This window comes from Hippoglossus hippoglossus, chromosome 19 (genome assembly GCF_009819705.1).
Source record: "Hippoglossus hippoglossus isolate fHipHip1 chromosome 19, fHipHip1.pri, whole genome shotgun sequence".
Lineage (NCBI taxonomy): Eukaryota > Metazoa > Chordata > Actinopteri > Pleuronectiformes > Pleuronectidae > Hippoglossus > Hippoglossus hippoglossus.
The window spans coordinates 10,430,362-10,449,083 of record NC_047169.1 but is presented as its reverse complement, the minus strand read 5'-3'; the positions used below and the strand labels follow the sequence as shown (position 1 = coordinate 10,449,083).

Genomic DNA, 18,722 nt, shown 5'->3' with positions numbered 1-18,722 from the left:
CCAGCCCCTCCACCTCTCTTCTCTTCCTCCAGTGCTCCCCTCCTCCTCCTCCTCCTCCTTCTCCTCCTCCTGCTCTCTCCTGTGTCTACTGCAGCAGAAAAGCCAGCACAGACACCAGCATGTGTGCATTTGTACATGTGTGTGCTACCGTGATAGATCCACGAGCGAGCCTCGCACGACCGTATGCGAAGAAAGAGGGGGGGGGGGGGGGGGGGGGGGGGGGGGGGGGGGGGGGGGGGGTGAAATTTGAAGGAAAATAAGACCCTGCGTTGCCCATCGAACGCTCTCATCAAAACATTGATTGCTGATGCGTTACATCACAGCCATGGAAGCAAAATCCCCTTAAAATCATTAGAGTAACGTCTCTCCTCCTGTCTCCCTCTATTTCCTCTCGTCTCCCTCCTCTTCCCTCTGTCTCTCTCTCATATGTCTCATTGTTTTTCCACATCAGCTCTCGTTTTTTCTCTCTGTCCTAGCGTCTTTTCATCTCTCTCTCTCTCTCTCTCTGTTCTCTTCACATATAATTTGCATCTCTCAGGACCGAGAGACCAAAAGGTTCTGCCACATCAGACAGGATACTTTTAGAAGGAGCGGGGATGGAGAAAATAGAGAGTGATCTGGGTCACATCGCTGTTTGAGGTATAGCGCTGGCATATTAGACCTATGGAGAGAAATGGGGCTGCGTTCACCCACAAATAGAGGCAGCGTTGTGCAGCCACTGAAATGAATCCCACCCACTACCTGCTCTGTACTCTGCATAACCCCTTTGTGGTGTCACAAACGCCACTATCTGCATTCAATGAATGTTGGCTTTTGTATCATTTATGAAATCTAAGCAGCCAGTGTGATGTTGAACTGTACATTACATAATATACAGCATTCTAGTGGACAGGCAGCAGGTACAGTAGCCTGCATCCAAGGTATGGCAGTGCTGCGAATGCTGCCCCCTCTTGCTCTGAGATGATTCAGAATTCAGCAGCGAAACCACTTCTGTTTACATGCGAAGCACCTTTTCTGCCTCGTGCTTGTCACACTGCCTCGTTGGAAAATCTCCCTCCCGTGCAACATTTGGGAATCATGCAACAAGCCTCTCTGCTATGAGCTGTTTTTGGGAGGTTGGGATGGTGAGAAATCAATCCTAACACTAACACTAACCCTAACCCTGATCCCCGAGTCCAGGGAGACAGATCAGGTGGCCTCAAGCAGACCATCTGTCCGTCAAAGCCAGACACTTCCCTCCTCCATCACAGGGAACTGAATCTAGGTATGTAGACCAAAACATGGTGCCAGAGGAGGTGTGTGTGATAGTGAATACAGTATATGCATTGCTGAGTGCACACTGACATTTTCAGTGTGATGGCACGAACTGGCCACTGCAGGTGTCTGCTGACTGTCTGGATTTGCATGTGCACCTACAGTGCATGCATGCATCCACAGCATGCACCTAAGAGCCCTCACACACCCTCCTGACAGAAAGAAAAGAATTGCACTGACACAAAAAAGCGCAGGCAAGGATGATCAAACTATATCACCGGTTATACAAGACAACAGAAATCAAAGCAGATGTGATCAAGCAGCTGGATTTGTCTGTAACTGGAGGGTCTGAGAGAATAAAAAGAACCAAAAGGCCACTGGATCTGTTTTATGTGCCCGGGATCAAAAACGCAGTGAGGGGCACTTGTTACTCTTACACCTGTGTGATCAAACGCCATCAAATGTTTGCTTTTAAGAGACAATTAACTATTTACACCAGAACAATAGCAGGCATCCCAATGTAGGAGAAAGTTATGCGTAATGGTAACGAATCCCGTGCGTAAAAGGGGACTGGGACAGGAGGGAATGGCCCAAATGTGGGAGAAAAACATGCACTCCAACACCGACGACTCGTCGTCGTGTGAGCACCCCCACCCACCTTCAGTGCGCTGCTACAATAAATAAGAGTAACGGTGAAATACGGCGCATTGATGTGCATCGTAAACGGACATATATGACTTAATGGAGGCGTTTGGATGCAGGGGGCGCAGCGGATACTGCGTTTGGAGGCAGATAATGTATTAAACCCGCTCAAGTAGTGTAGGAATTACGAGGGCGATAAAAAAAACGGCACTCAAAGTATGTAATGTATCAAGGCAAAGACGTGGAGGCGAACGAGCCTGGTTAGTAGCCATGCACCAGCAGATATAGCTGCCATACCATTTTCCATTCTCCCCCTATGCTATCGGCATTAATTATTCAATATCAGTAGGTTTATATCCTGCCATTTAATACAAGCTGCAGCTGACGGGGGATCACACGCATACCAACAGTCAGGTCATTAGCAGGGGCTGGTTTCTCTGCAGGTACGATGAGAACAAAAGTTCTAAAACTTATCAAGCAGAGGTAACATGCCTGTGCAGCGGTGCAGGAACAACTTGCAGGAGAGACATGTGTGGGTGGGTGGGGGACTCACCCGGGCATATTTGGAGGAATACGGGTCCTCAAAGAGCGCCCATATTTTCGGCTGCCAGGTTTTCCACCACCCTGCCTTGCGCGCGTCCTCCTGCATGCACAGTCTTTTCAAGTCCCCGTCTGCGCCGCCCAGCGCCGGGTCGTCGTCCGGCGCGTCCGGCTCCGGCGTCTCGAAGCTGTCCAGCGCCTCCTCCGCGTCCCGGTGCTGCCGGTAGTTCATCCAGCAGCACGCCTCCACGTCCGTCTCGTCGATGCCCCAGAAGGCGAGCTCCTCCTCGAACAGGGGCCCGCACACATCGTTGGGACAGTGCAACTTCCCGGTGCGGTAGTAGTTGAGGATGAAGGAGAACACCGACGGGTGGCGGTCGAAGAAGAACTCGTCGAGTTTGGGGTCGTAGTCGAAGTTGCTGAACGCGTCCGGCTCGGTGAGCCACGACAGGCGGGTGCCGGGCAGCGTCTTTAGGGTGCTCCGGTAGGTCTCATGCCGCACCCCGCCGCAGTTTATCACGATCTTCTCGCTTTCCGACGGACAAGTCATGTCTGCGCTGTAACATGCTTTGTTGGACGACTTGTTCCCACCCTTGCGCCCTTTAAAAGAGGATACACACACCGAACTGAGCATAGAGGACCGGGGGGGGAGGGAGAGGATGAGAGAGACCGAAGGGAGGAGGAGGAGGGAGGAGTCGGAGGAGTCTGCGGGGAGAGAGAGAGAGAGAGAGGGGGGAAAAAGGGCAGAATTTTTTAGCAGAGGGTAGAAATAGATGGTGGGTTATCAACATTGCAATACAGAGTGGGGATGCTTACAGCAGCTGCATGGGCAAAAGGTTTCACTTGGTAATCATGGTGATGGTGGATTTGGTGCAAAATGACCTTGTGCAGGTGCAGTGAAGAGGGAGAGGAGGGGGATGCAGGGATGAAGATGAGGGAGTTTTCGGCACAGCATCCTGCGTGGAGCAAAGACATGCCTCCAACTTATTAGTGCAAACAGAAGGAAACAACAACACACAGGTGAGGTGGCTCTGCAGCACATGAGTCAGCGTCCTCACAGGGGGATTGTGAACACCATGCACGGTGATGGGCAGATTTAAGCTATGTGACCGGAGTGGGGGGGGGGGGGGGGGGGGGGGGGGTCCCAGCAGGGGGAGCATCCCTCAGCCCCTCTGCCGTCGCACTGTAGCCCCTTGTCCTGTCTCCGTAGCTCCATGTGGATGATGCTCGAGCCCCCGCTCATTCGAATCTTCTCCCTAATTAGGCCACTGTGAGACTTCAGCACACAAACACCACCCCCATCACCAGAGACACTCCCCCCCCCCCCCCCCCCCCCCCACACACACACACACACACACACACACACACACACACACACACACACACATACACATCTCCCACACCTCAGCAGCCCTGCTCTTTTCCTCAAGAGCCTGTGAGAGAAGGTGAGGGCTCAGAAATGTGGAAGAAATAGAGGAACATTTTAAATCCAGCTCCCCCCCCCCTACCCCCAGAATGCCTCTCTGACATGAGGGGGTGCAGCACTGTGTCTGTGTGTGTGTGTGTGTGTGTGTGTGTGTGTGTGTGTGTGTGTGTGTGTGTGTGTTTGTTTGTGAGAATATAAGTGTGTGTGTGATGTGTGTTAATTGCCTCCCGAGAGTGCAGTGTCCGTACTAATGTTAGATCTCCTCAATCAGCCCGTGCTACACAAACTGCAGCAGCAGCAGCACCCCCCCCCCCCCCCCCCCCCCCCCCAAACCGCACCGAGATTCACACAAAATCAAGTCAATCCTCTGCCTGCCACTTCTCCCATGCACTGCTTTGTATATGCATGTGTGTGTGTGATTTTGTGTGTGTGTGGAGGCAGAAAGAAGGAGTAGAGGGTAAGAAGGGGAGAGAGGGAGGATGGGGGAGGAGGAGGCTATAAATCTGATTTTTAATGGAAGGATAGGAAAGGACAGAACAATCAGGCAAAGCGAGGCAGGCAAACACCTGGAGACGGGGACGGAGAGAGGGAGAAATGGAGGTGTGGAGGGGGGAGAAAGTGAAAGCAGCATCCCTTCTGTGTGAGCAGCCAGTGAGATATAGTCTCTTCCCCCCCAGTAATGGAAGAAGGGGGTTGCAGGAAAGGAGTGCACAGAGGGGGGAGGAGGAAGAGCATCGAAAAAGGAGAGTGCGCTATAAAAGTGAATGAATTCTGCTGCAGTAAAAAAGCCAGAGTTATTTGCTCTCGCTCTCGCTCTCGCTCTCGCTCTCTTTCCCTCTCTCTTTCTCTCTCTCTCTCTCTCCTTCTCCCAGCGAGGTCAGATTGTTCGCCCGTGAGCTGCGGCGCCGTCCGTGGGGGTGGGGGGGCTTCAGAGAAGACACGCGTTCGCAGCAAAATAGGAAAAAAAAGAAGCCTCTACGTGTGGCGTATCTGTGTTGTTAACCTTTTTCCTCTGTTCAAAGAAATCCAGCGTGCTCCCTCCCCCCCTTCCTCTCCCGTGTGAGATCCCACTGCCCCCCCTCTTCCTCTTCCTCTCCCTCCCACTATACTCGCTCTCTCTCTCCCTCACTTTTCCTTCCTCGCTCGCTCTCATATTCCGCATAAGGGAATCACATTTCATTGAAGGGGAATCAAGGCTTCACTTCTTCTTCCTCTTCCTCCTCTCCCAACATTCCGATCCAGTATCCCCACCACCTCTCTCTCTCTCATTCTTTCTCTCCGCTCCTGCCCCCTTTTCCTCCACTCAGCTCTAATGCACTCTTTTCTTTCATTCCTCCCCTCTTTTTGTCACTCGTCCTCCTGACCCATTCTTTCCCTCCCTCTCCTCAAAGTAGCATTCCTTCACTTTGGCTCAACTCTCTCCTCCTCTCTCTCCCCCTCTTAGACTTTTGCTGCCTATCTTGTGGGACACTGCAGTCATCCTCTCTTACATGTATTTGCTGTTGTTTGGCTTATTTCACTGCACCTTTTTCAATCTTTTTGGATTTATGGAGAAGTTTGTTGTCTTTCCCTTCTTTTCAGTTCACTTACTGATATTAAGTTTCTTTTTTCTGATTTTAATTTGACTTTTTTTGACATGTTAACTCAACTTTTTTCAATTTTGGAGGATCCAGGATAAAGACTTAACGACACTCAGGTAAGCTCTACTAAGATCAAGGCTATTGCATGGGTAAACAACCAAAGTATGCATATTTAAAACTGCGCAGAGCTGAAAACCCCCCAAAATGATGCATCTTATGTGCACAGAAAAATAAAGTACCTTAAGTGTTAAATGCCTTAAATGTCTACTTCTTTGCAAGGTTTTCTGCAGGACCATGAAATCTGCTTGCTAGACAAGAAATGTCTGCACCGAGTTTTGCAGTTGAGCAGAGTTGCGCTGCGTCGCTGAGCCGATGTAGTTTGGTCTGCATCTTTAACAACTAAACAACATTTAATAGGAATGATTCATTGAGTGAAAACATCCACACCAAAGAGCTGATTTGAAAGTAGGACGGCGGCAGGGAGAGCGTAAGAAGATCTGTATCCAGACTCAGCTTGGTCCTGTGGTGTTTTCCAGCAAGGGACCAGCTTGTGTTGGGAGGTTTGTGTTTCAGCACCACGGACAGCGGCACACTCTGCCTCCCGGTGACGGAGCAGCTTCTCTGAAACTTTCATCCCTCTGACGACTTCACTTTGTACTTCTGCACCCTGGCGTTTCCTTCATAGGCTGTTGCAGCTTATTGGTGGACTGCTGAATATTTTATACGCAGACAGCCACAAGTCTGTAAGTGTGGTTAAATGGCCTTTTGTTCCCCGGGAGTCATGTGTGGTGAGCGTATTGATTTTATGAATTTGCTTGAGTATTCTTTCATTCATCTGAGTTAAATCGGAGGTTAATCCGTGGGTAAGGGGGTAGCTGGGTTCTTGCCAACTTTTCCACAAACTAATAACATCGTTGGGGTTTACAATTTTAAAAGGGTTTGAGTAAAAGTCTAGTTGTCAACAAGAGCCAGATTATTGATCCTGACGAGCATGTGAGCCGAATGCTTTCTAGTTGCACTTCAGGACGCCTGCAGTTTTCAGCTTAATACATGGGGATAGTGAGCACATCCCTGAGAGTCTGCCTCAACACTTTGATCACTGACAGCGAGTGTAATTGCTTTGAAAAAAAAAAACTAACACCACAGGGTAGAGGGGGGGTAAACCCTGAGGAGGAGGTGTGGAGGCTACAGAAAGTGAGCGTCGCAGGGAAAATGGAGGAATGAAGTCGAGCACAGAGGTGAAGAAGGAAGGCAGAGAGAGCGAGAGAGAGTACGCATGAGAAGAAAGGTAAAATCTGAGTGAGAGGCAAGGGAGGGGGGAGCCAGAGGAGCAGAGTGGAGGAACAATACCTCCCCCACCACCACTACCACCACCTCTCTTTCTCTCTCTCTCTCTCTCTCTCCTGCAGCATTTCCTGCCTTGGCCACCATGTCCTGCGCCACCCTGCTACTACCAGCTCACCACTGCGCACACACACTCAGGTGGAGAGAATCAAAAGAGAGAGGGAGAGAGGGAGGGGGGAGGAAGAGAAAGGGAGGGAGACGCATACACACACCTGAGTGCAGCAAACAGGGCGAAGAACACTAAAACAAGGCTTAATCGTTATAACTCAGAGGAAGATCATTTCTGCAGAGGACTGATAGATAAAGAGAAAGAGAACGGGGCTGAGAGAGAGCGAGAGCGTGCATATGCACTAAGGCTGTACTGACGCTAATATATATTAGCAGAAACACTGCAGCAAGAGGGGGAGGGAGCATAGGATTATGGGATGCATTGACTGTGAGGTACCAGCAGCAGTAACCGGGGAGGGTGGGGGGGGGAGAGAGAGAGAGAGAGAGAGAGAGAGAGAGAGAGAGAGAGAGAGAGAGAGAGAGAGAAGGCAAGGGAGGAATTTGGAGGAGTGCTGACTGTGCGGAACAGACCCAGCAGTTGGCAGAAAAAGCCAAAACCTTTACCAATCGCAGAGGGGGAGAGATAGGAGGGAGTGAGATTAGATGGAGAAAGAGGGGTACAGGGCAGACGAGGAGAGAGAAAGGGATAGAAAAAGAGAGAGACAGTGTGTGTGTGTGTGTGTGTGAGAAGGGGAGGGGTGAGGTAGAGGAGAGAGAGGGTGCTTGGGGAAAACCAAAGAGGGGAGGAAGACAGAAAAAAAAAGACCTTGCGGTGGCTCGGGGTATGGTACCTAAACGGTTCTGAAGGTGAAAGAGGGGGAGTGTGCTGGGGGAGGTAAGGAATGGTCTGCAATACTAATAAGAGGAAAAGAGAGTGATTAAAAGAGAGAGAGGAGGAGGTAGAGAGGAAGGAAAACAAGTGTAGGGATGTAAAACAGATATACAGCTGAGCAGAATGGCAAATGTAGCACTGGGGGAAAGAAGGGTATTGCAGGCGAGTGTATAATGTATGTGTGTGTGTGTGAGAGAGAGAGATAAAGAGTGTGAGCGTGAGCGTGTATATGAGAGAGAGAGAAAGAGAGAGAGAGAGAGAGAGAGAGAGAGAGAGAGAGAGAGAGGGAGAGAGAGAGAGAGAGAGAGAGAGAGAGAGAGAGAGAGAGAGAGAGAGAGAGAGAGCGCACGAATTACGTATGTGTTTCTGGTGCACAGCCATTTTTTTTCCACCCGCTGCCTCATCAAAGGATGTAACCACAAGGCTTCACGCTGTTCCATCCATATCGCCTCCCTCCCTTCCTCACCCCTCCTCCTCTCTCTACCTTATCTCCCTCTTCCTCCCTTGCACGCACACTCCCTGGTGTTGAGGAGACCCCAGCCGGAGAAAGCGAGGCACTGCAGCGCGGTGGAAGCACTGCGGTCACCTTCCCTTTTAGTGCAGTGTCACACCACACAGTGTCCTCTCTCTCTCTCTCTCTCTCTCTCTCTCTCTCTCTCTCTCTCTCTCTCTCTCTCTCTCTCTCTCTCTCTCTCTCTCTCTCTTCCCCCCTCAACCCCCATCCTCCCTCAGATTGTCACTGCGCCTCACGCTGGAACTCTGATGCTGCCAGGAGAGAGGAAGCCAGATAAGGTGTCGGTGCATGTGCAAGAATAGTGAGCGGAGCGAGAGGATGAATCGAATAAAATAAGAATGAACGCGAGAGGAGATGCATGAATGGGTAGGAGAGAGAGGGGAGACAAAAACAGACACAGGGGTGTGTATGCAGATGAAAAACAAGAGGAGGAGGCCACACAATGATCCAGCAGCTCTGAGAACATCTCATTTAGAGGGGGGGGGGGGGGAGACAAGAAGGGCATTTCTCATCATAACAAAGCTCACCAGGGGCTAATTCCCAAAACATGAATTAAATAGCCAATCAATTAAGCAAGCAGGGAGGAAATCTACCAGGGGGCAGCTCCACTACTCAGCAACACCAGCGTGGAGATCTCCAGGGGCTGACCAATGCCCACATACTGCAGCAGCAACACCCCCCCGGGGGCTCCAGGTTTGTGCATATTGGTCAGCCACCCCCCCACCTCCAACCCCAGGAGATGCTCCTGCTCTCTTGCTATGATCCAGCCACCTTTTTTTTTTGACAGAGACAGAAAGGGGGGAACAATCATGTGCTCCTGGTTTCCTCCTTTTAGCTAGCTGGGGGATGATTAATACATAAGGCCATATTCAGGAATAGATGAGCAGCGGTGGAGCCTGTAATGGAGCTCTGAAAGCTCAGTCAGTGTCCGTGACTAAAATCCTGCCTGCCCCACAGGAGGATAAACGTTGAGATTTTGTTGAGGGGGGGTAGACTGAAGGGAGTGATTAGGAGAGGAGTTACAAAAACTCCCCGAGGAGCAATGACTGGTGGAGGAGAGGTGAGAAAAGTCCTGAAAAAGCCCTGAGTGCAAGAAGAGGGAGAAAACCATGGGATGGGATCGGGTGTCATGTCGGGAAGGAGCTCTATTTTAGGATGTGGAAAAATGGTGGAATTTGCATCAAGAGCAAATAGATTTAACCCCCAACACCTTCCGACTCTCTCTCAAGTATTAAAACCGTCTACTTCTAATTAATGACACTGCCCCAACGGCGTAATTAGGCCCATTACGATCCAGCAGTACAAAGATGTGATACACGGGGCCAGACAGCACAAGGAAAGAGATATTACTGCTCAGACGCCTGACCTCTGAACCATCCAGCGATTAGACACAGAGGAGGGAGAAGGGGAGTCACAGGTTAGACTCTCAGCAGCCAGGGAGGATGGAGAGAAGTTGGCCTCTACAAGAGGAACGATGGAGAACAAGGAGGAGATGTAAAGTGAGCTGGAGGTGAGCGTCAAGGTCATGGGGCCGACGGTGGGGGGGGTGCTTAACAAAGCTGCTCGATCGGGTAATAAATTAGTTGAAGGGACATGAGGGAAAGTTCCCAGAACTGCTGGGACAAGGGACAAGGAGAGAGGAAGGGTCAGGGGCAAAGAACACACACAAACCCAGGACACGACAGATGCGTAATTCAATCACGGCCTCAAAATAGATTTATTCCCCCACCATCACCATCACCATCCCCATCCCGTGCTTAAACAGCAGGGCCCTCCTTTTCAAGCCCCATCACAACTCTGCCAATCACATCTACTGACCACATGCCACTGTCTCTGGTGGGTAGGCTTTTTTATTCCCCCTCCTATCAATTCCTTTTTTTTTTCTTTTTTTTTTTTTGCTTAAATCGAAAGGGGTGTTTTCTGGGTTACCCTCACATCTAAAAATAGCTCCGGCTGTGGATTTATAATGCAGGACTGAGGTGGGGAAAAGCAGGGAGCGAGCAAATGGAGGAAGAGGAGCTTGAGTTCCCATTAGGGGAAGAGCACGCTGGAGCCACTTGGCAGAGGGAAAGCAAAAAAAAAGGAAAAGAAAACGTGTGCTGCACGGGAAAGTGAAGGAAAAAACAGGCGTTATGAAACTGGAGACTTTGTGTGTAGATGCCGACGGAGCTGAAGTTGAGTCTAGACGTTTCAACTGCCCCCACAGACCTGCAGGACAAGATCTCTCCCAGTGACGCTATGTTCTTCCCCATGGTTCCACTCCAGTAGCCCCCCCCCCCTCTCCACATTTCTTCCTCACACCTTCCTCTCCCTCACTGTCATGCATGTGTGTGTTTGTGTGTCTCGCCCTCCTCCCCTGTGGTACCTTTATCAAACCTCCATTTCAGGCCTTGACACCTACCCAGTGCTGCCAAGAAGCAGGAGCACACACACACGCACACGCACACGCACACACATATTTACACACAGGGAGACAAACACACACAAAGGCAAGTAAAACGAAAATGCGTGCGTGGAAAAAGGCACAAAAGCAACACACACATTGACAGTTACTCATGCAGGCAAGACACAAAATGATGCTGAGAGGAATGCACACACACACAAACACACACACACATTCCTCCCAGTGGCATGAAACTGCTCTCATGTGGTGGTGTAGATGGGGAAACACCCACCAATTGTGCAGTGAGGAGTGTTTGTTATATTTCATATTTTTCCAGGCGTCACATTCATTAAACCAGACTGTGTGCGTGTGTGTGTAACAATGTGTGTGTGTGTGTGTGTGTGTGTGTGTGTGTGTGTGTGTGTGTGTTTGTAAAAGTACACTTCTCTTTGTATAACACATGCAGCGAAGAGCTCCGTGATTCCTGTGTGATCATTTCTCCTCTCACATCCTGATTCCTCCAGATTACTCATCAACACGCGCGCACACACACGAGCCACGGGAGGATAAAAATGTGGATATTTAAAAAAAAAAAAAAACGCAGCTATTGTGGATAAAACGAGACTTGTTGAATGTGGCTTGTAGTCGCTGTTTTCTGTGGATGTGGCCACGGAGCCGCTCGGACGCCAGACGGAATCTAAAGCCACCAAATGCACAGACACATGTATCAATATACACCGATGCACACGGACACGGTTCATACTCACTTGGTTCAGGTTGGTTTCGCGTGCGTGCGGCACATGAAGCGTAACAGATCGATCACAAGGTAGTTTTCTTTGTGAGATCGCTCTTTCTTATGATTTCACAGAGTATCCAGTCTCTCGCAGGCATTCAGCTGGGATTTTTTTTTTTTTGGTTGTTTATTCTCTCTCCCACCGCTTTATAATAAAACCCCCCAAAAAACCCAACCAGGATTGCGCGCGACTGTTGGATGCAAATCTCTCGTTTCTTTCTCTCTCTCTCTCTCTCTCTCTTTTGTTTCTGGCACGGTTATCACCAGAGCTTTATGGTCATGCTGATGGTGGCACGGGGATGAAATGAAGCAAGAGGTCCCCCCTGATATCTGTTTCTCTTTCTTTCCTATATTCTCCCTCGATCTCCCCTCTTCCCACCTCTTGTGTTATTGCCAGGAAAATGGAAAAATAAATTGCCAGCCTTTGTGACAGTGTCTCTACGCTTCCAGGCGCAGGGCGCAGCTACCATTCAGCTTCTTCTCCCTTTTTTTCCCCCCAAGATGTTTCAGTGGATGCAGCCTGTAGACACCTCTCTCTCTCTTTGCCTTTTCCCTCTCTCTTGTTCCGCTGGATGAGCGTCACCTTCTGCACTCCCCCCCCCCCCCCCCCCCCCCCCCCCTCCACCTCTCTCTCTCTCTCTTCCTCAGACGATACATGTGGGCGGATTAGAGAACAAGACAAGAGGGGTGGGAGGACCCCGGTGGATACAGAGGCTAATTTCTCATAACTGAACTTCATAAATACACAAACGCAATAAAGATGCAACGCACACGCGTGGCTATAAACGGAAGGAGTGTGTTGATTTATCATTATCTGTTTAATTGGCCCTTTTTTTTCTCTCTCTCTCTCCTCTTCCTCCCTCCTCCTCTTCCCACTTTAGCCTGCACAGCCCACACATGCTCACTCTGCTGGACGGACGCACAAACACCATTTTGTCTACAGGTTCCCAGCCTTGACTCTGGCTGGGGGCTGACATCAGCAGTCATGTGGCAGCAGGGGAAGCAGGTGGGTTGATGTGGCGCTGGAGTCTGGACCACTGTGTTCTCTGATGGTTTCAGCAGCGAGAGGAAGAGCAGACACGCCGATTTGAAGAAGGCGTCTTTTGCTCCGAGGGCACACCTCCATTCACGAAGAAAGAAAAGGATCCATTTCTGTTTGGATTTTTTTTTTTTCAGTCACTAGAGCTGCGAATTTCTTGAGACAAGCCTGGATCAATATTATTGGGTTATTTCAGATTCCTTGAGAGAAATAAATGTCTCAGGGTTGAAACAAAAATAATCTCTAATCAGATACAGTTTGATGACATAAAATCATGTATAAGACACATAGAAGACACAGATATCAAAAACACAAAAGTGCACAGCAACTGCTGCAAAAAATCCATATGTAAATATAAAAATATCAATAAATCAATCAATCTAAATTGTATTTGTATGGCCCATATTCACAAATCACAATTTATCTCATAGGGCTTAACAAGGTGCGACATCCTCTTTCCTTAACCCTCAACAAGAGTGAGGAAAAACTACCAAGAAAACCTTATCAACAGGTGGAGAAAGTGAAGAAACAGCTTGTAACATAATGAAAAAGTGCGTCAATGTTTAAAGTATTTGCACATAGGAAAATGTCTGATAGAGATGAATGGAGCAGCAATGGCAAAATGAAATGGAGGAGTCATTGCCAGTAATGGTAGAATATGTGAGTATGGCGTATTACTGTATATGTCAAGCAATCTTGAGTGGTGGAGTGGTTCATCCACTAACCAGAAGGTCAATGGTTCGATTCCAGTCTCCCCATTTGCTTGCAGAAGTGTCCTTGGGCAAGATACCAAACCCCAAATCGCCTGTGATGACTGTGTCAAGAGTGATAAAGAAAGTGCACTGCAACACAGATGCATGACTGTGTGTGAATGGCAAAACTGTACTGTAAAGTGCTTTAGATGGTCATCGAGACGAGAAAAATGCAATGTAAATACATACTTTACCATTCACTCCAAAGATATATACGTGTTTCAGTTAGCAGAAATCCCACCGCTGCAGATTTGTCCTGCAGGAGGTGGGTTCCTTGTGCGGCTGATGCACTTATCGACAGGAAACTCAAAGTGAGTGCAACATCGCCTCATAAACATTACAAGAGTAGTAAAAGGGCAAAGGCTATGGCTAGGTGCCTGTTGCATTTCCCCCTGACCACAAAATGTTCTTGCGAGAGCAGAGTGCGGACAGAAAAAGGATGAGTAAGGGAAACAGGAGGACGTTTGTTCTTTTCTTTTATGTGCATTTAGAATTAGTACTGACATTATGTTAATGTTAAATTAAGCATTTAAAGCTGCAAAGGGGATGTTGATGAATACAGAGCCGGGTTTTATTAATTCATCGTCTCTTCCTTTTCTAAATGAGCCAACAGCTGACATCGACAGATCTGCACTGTCTCCAGACTATTTCACTTAACGTGTGTTCAGACTTCGAGATCCGTCAAACTAACTGCCAACGGGAGGTCAGGCTTCCTGGTGCCGCACGGCTTCAGTGCTAAACACTGAGAGGCCGCGCCTTCCTCTAAAAGGCTGTTTTATGCACACATGCACAAAATAGTTAACTCTAATTTTGAAGGATTGAGGACAGGGTCACTTTAGGAGTCAATCAGATTTCAGATGGGGCCAGTGCCCCCCTGGATCAGGCCCTGGATCCACCCCTGCCTGAATATCATGAAGAAAACACACAAAAGTCGACTTGCAGCTATTCTGGATTACAGATTATTGTGTCTCTCTTTTCTGCAATCAAAAGCCTCTGTCCTGCCACAAGTTCACAGGACTGACCAAGCAGCTACACGTTCACTTATAAAATGTTTAAGGTTGAGCATAGCCGCCCTTTCTCTTTTTATTCTAATAGTTAGTCCAGCCTGTGTGGCTCAAATCTGCACCACATCGCTCCTTGTTCATTTACTACATCCCCAACTCCTGCGGCGCCATCTGAAATCAGTCAAGTGTTGCACCTGAGAATTCATAGATAATTCAAGTTGTTCAAGCAGCAGCCAGAAGCTTCTCAGCAAAGTCCAACTCAGCTTTTATACATCCCCTAAAGTAACTACAGCACTTAGCTGCATACAGCAGATGTTGTTAAGGGTAATAAAACAACAAGACACAGTTGTTTTCATGGCAGAGCCTTAGAAGCATCAGCTGTGAATAAAATTAAGATACATCCTTAAAGAGTTACCCAGTCCAATAACAACCAGACTGAAGATCACTGCTCATAAAGGCCAATTCTCAAAAACCGAACCCACTCCCTGCGTCGACAGACCGGAACCAGACGAGCGGGAGGTCGTCCACAGAATGTAGACGACACTTTCTTCATAAACCTGCATGAATACTGAATGTCCCAACTTTGTGCGCAACCAGAGCGAGCATTAGTCAACACGGACACATCCACAGTCGGTCTCTTGGCGGCAGCACAGTGCAGCTCATGCATAAGGAAGTAGCAAGCAGCAGACCTCAGGAGACATTGTGTGGTCAATAGAAGAAAGAGGGGGGGGGGGGGGGGGGGGGGGCAGCTTTGTGACGACAGCCGCTGTCTCATTGGTTTGCCGTTATTTCCTGTAAATGTCAAGGGCGGCTGCTGAACATAAAAATGAGCATGCACTGTGTCTTTGGCTGTGTGGTGCACATCAGGACTGTAGTTCAGGGTAAACACAGAGGATTGTCGGCCTTGAGGACTGACAGTGAGAAACTGGTGCTCCAATAATCGCCCATCACTAATTGAAAAACAGTGTCCACTGACTCGCTGCTTTTTTGTGCTCAGAAATAAAGAAAATGTCACTTCATAGATGAATCTGAGTGATGCCGAGGTCTGGAACATGTCTTTTACATTCAGCGGTTGGGATACAATATAAGATTTGGTATGCGACACTAACACAGGACACAGGAATCAAAGTTTGCAAAGGTGCCGTTTCATAGCTGCGTGTTTGAAAACCCACAGACCCCGAAGACAAATGTCAATATTGACTCTAATCGCCTGCGAGACACAAACCAAGTGCAGGACGACTGCTAGCCACTTTTTATTTTGATTGGATTATGAAACAAGTGATATGTTAGGGGCAGCAGCAGCAGCAGCAATTCCTCCAGTGCCATCCTGAGATTTGTTAAACGAGAGGATGCAGCCTGATGGTCACGTAATTTCCAGCAAAGGAGAGGAAAATTCCAAAAGGCTCGTCTGTAAAGAGACAGTGTTACAGCTTTTTTCTGTTTCTCCATGTCAACCGACCAACATTTGATTGACTCATTCACGAATTAAAAGGCATAAAAACTGTATTGATGTGAAAATGTGACAAAAAATGTTGGTATATATACAGACACACTACATCCACCTGTATTTACAAGTGATAGATTGATTAAAACAGGATTTTGGAGGTGGTCTGCTTTTTATTTTATGATTCCATGAGTCCAATCATAATAAGACAGGCCTGCAAATCAATAGGGCACTAAAATAAATGTGATTAGCAGATGAGATGGAAAGTTGTTTTTCATTTAAGCAAAACAAATTATGAACTGCTCCGTTTGTCATCACGATGTAGAGTCATGAATGAATAATGTAGCTTTGTACATTTATAGCCAATTTCTCAGAAATAAAATGTTTGTCAATAAAGTTGGATTCTGATTTTTTTTTTCTTCAGTTTATTGTATATGGATTTCCTGGAAACGGTTGCTATGCAGGTGTAAAACTTTAAGAATTTGGTTTCACAGGATGTCCCATGTGACAGATCGTTAAATTAAATTGCCATTTTTTGTTTTGTTAAATAGGTTTTAGGAAGATTGTGATGGTAACTGTGTTACATTGTTACATCGAGGGATTTCTAGAAATTCCTTTACTTTCACTGTGCACATTTACATAGTCTCCCAGCATTTAGTCTTATCCTCGTTATCTTTGTCAAGACCTGATCTTTCAATTGAATACAAGAAATCAGGCTATTTACAAACATGTATGTATGAATATCTACATGTAACTGTTCGGATTTGTCAGCCACTATGTTCTGAACCAATAGAACGTGTCCAGATAACTGCATGAGGAGTTTAAATGCCTTTAAAAAAGCATAAAATCTTTATATCTCCAACAAATAACCAAGACACTCTATGATACATATAAAGAGTGAACACCGATGAACGTTCACAGTGAAAACAAACAAAATTGCAAAATATATTATTACAATCTATTTTTGGGGACATAACACACAACACAAAAATGCTGATATGCACATCCTGTTAGAATAATTGTTTTTGGTCGCATTACCTGTAATCATTTTAATTATCAAAACAAATTATGTCCAACTGTGTTCTATGAATCACAGCTTTTTAATGTGTAATTTCTCTTCAAACCCACAGTGATGCATAGATTAGGGTTTTCTTTCCTGAGAAGTTAGTCAGAGCTGTTTGCTGTGCGGCGTAATTTAATTTTTATGAAGGCTATAGTTAATTCAAGAGACCACACAGCTTCAAAAATAGTCGTGCCAAATGTTTACAGGCTCCATCTTTAGCAATAAATCCTTCCCCCCCCCCCCCCATAATCTATAAAATTACCACTTATGTGTTTCTCCTTCTCGTGAACCCAGACGGAGCTGTGTGATGAGCGAGCTGCTCTTTAAAAGGCTCTGATCAGCTTTCATTATTTATCAGTGTTACAGGCCTTCCGTCTCTCTGAGCGCAGAGGATGTGAACTCACTCCTGCAGGTTCAGATCCTGACGGCGAACTCAACATCATAATCATCCCGTTTATCTGATGACAAGTTATCATATATTTTAAATCAGTGGTTCTTAAAATGGGGTTTGTGTCACACTGTCAGGGTTTTGTGAAAAGTCTCCAGATTCATACTTTAAAATGATACAGTGGTAATATGAAGAAAGGCAAAATAAAAGTGTAATAAATGTGTAATAAAAATTCCACAAAGTGTTCTTTGCAGCAGGGGTGGTACATTTTTGAAAATTAAAAAATTAAAAAGAAACTGAAGGTCATTACGTCACAACGCATTGGTGCATTTGTCTTTACTCTTTGCCATGCATGAGCCAAACCAATAAGATGTTTTTCCACAGGAGGGCACAGTGCCTTGGTTTATTTCTTATTGTATCAAAATATGGGTTTTCTGTGTTGATATGGTGAAAATATTTTTAATACACATAAAATATTCTGACAACTTTCTCTTGTGCCGTTCTTTCACATACAAGTTAAAAAAAATAGGCTAAAATTATTCCCAGAATTATACATGAAGGGGTCCCCCAGATATTTTGTCTTGTATGTAGGGTTTTCTTTTGAAAAAAAAAAAATAATAATGTAGTCACTGTTTTAAATGATCAGGAACCAGCCAGCTTCTCAAAGACAGCTTCTCTCACTGGGCTGCTGTTTGTAGTTTCACAAAAGATTGACAGGGGGAGACATTAGCTTCACTGTGAGCTCATGGGAAATCCAGGAATTCTCTGTAGCAGAACACCCAGTGTCATCCAGGAGTGTTGAGTCAGCAGATGAGTCAGTACCTGCGTTCACATTTACTCTGAGGTCTGCTGTGCATCAGCCACAGGCCTTCGTGGCGTCTGACCCAGCTCTGTGTACGGAGCCTGATTTAGAGCCTGGCGGCTGCAGGCCGAGGGCATCTGCTTCATTTCAGCAATATGGGGCAGAGTGTGCATCAGCTTCTGGGCAGCAAATCACACTGACACACTGCTGGCAGACAAGGAGCCAATTCCCTCACATTATCCAACACAAACAAACTAAAAACAAATATAAATGATCATACTTAACTGCATTAAAATAGACAAAATTGTCCATCACTCTTCCTTTTTGTTAAGATTATGTATGAATATTGATATTAAAAAAGATTGTTCAAACAATCTGTGCAGGGCTTTGAATCAAGAACAAAGCCAACCATGAGACACACTCTGGTAAAAGATAAACTTGCATTTGAAGCAGAAACAATGAGGAGAGTTCATCCTAACACTGAAAGATACTTGTCCCTCGACTTGTACGTTTGTCTTAGAATTATAAAGAAATGAAATTTTCATCAGCCTGAGGTTTCCAAAAACTTAAGAGCCTGGACTCTTCTGACCTAGTTTCCTTTCTACAGTGAGCGAGGCACAGTATGAATCAAACATGGGCGGCAAACTACACTGACTCGAGTTTAGACACATTTAAAGAAAAGCACAAGTGTGAAACCCAACTGTGATGATGCATATATTTAACATATGATGCAGTTTGGTAAAAAAATGCAAAATTATTACTCAAAAAACAAAAATGAGAGTCTTGAGATTGAAAATGAAAGGATTGCGTTCTGAACAGACAGACGACACAGCAAGAAACCATCAGCGCGAGAAAAATTACATTGACAAAGGTT

At 46.8% G+C, this 18,722-nt stretch overlaps 1 protein-coding gene and 1 long non-coding RNA gene across 9 annotated transcripts in view; one reads left to right on the top strand and one right to left on the bottom strand.

The window, feature by feature from the left end:
• Nucleotides 1–2,360, top strand: part of LOC117753339 — a 30,862-nt gene extending 28,502 nt beyond the window's left edge. The window contains exons 3-4 of the long non-coding RNA XR_004612234.1: nucleotides 112–121; nucleotides 2,350–2,360. This is a non-coding gene — a long non-coding RNA (uncharacterized LOC117753339). The remainder of the gene's footprint in view (nucleotides 1–111; nucleotides 122–2,349) is intronic.
• Nucleotides 1–11,946, bottom strand: part of LOC117753330 (potassium voltage-gated channel subfamily C member 1-like) — a 49,038-nt gene extending 37,092 nt beyond the window's left edge. For 4 of the 8 annotated variants that reach the window (XM_034571368.1, XM_034571371.1, XM_034571370.1 and 1 more), the window contains exons 1-2: nucleotides 11,331–11,945; nucleotides 2,450–3,141 (exon numbers count right to left, since the gene is read on the bottom strand). In XM_034571368.1, the coding sequence (XP_034427259.1) occupies nucleotides 2,450–3,070 (621 nt within the window). In that variant the 5' untranslated portion in view covers nucleotides 3,071–3,141; nucleotides 11,331–11,945. Of the gene's footprint in view, nucleotides 1–2,449; nucleotides 3,142–3,252; nucleotides 3,393–11,330 lie in introns of all 8 variants that reach the window. The other 4 variants (XM_034571365.1, XM_034571367.1, XM_034571366.1 and 1 more) reach the window with 3 other exon arrangements.
• Between the last annotated feature and the right edge of the window lie 6,776 nt (nucleotides 11,947–18,722).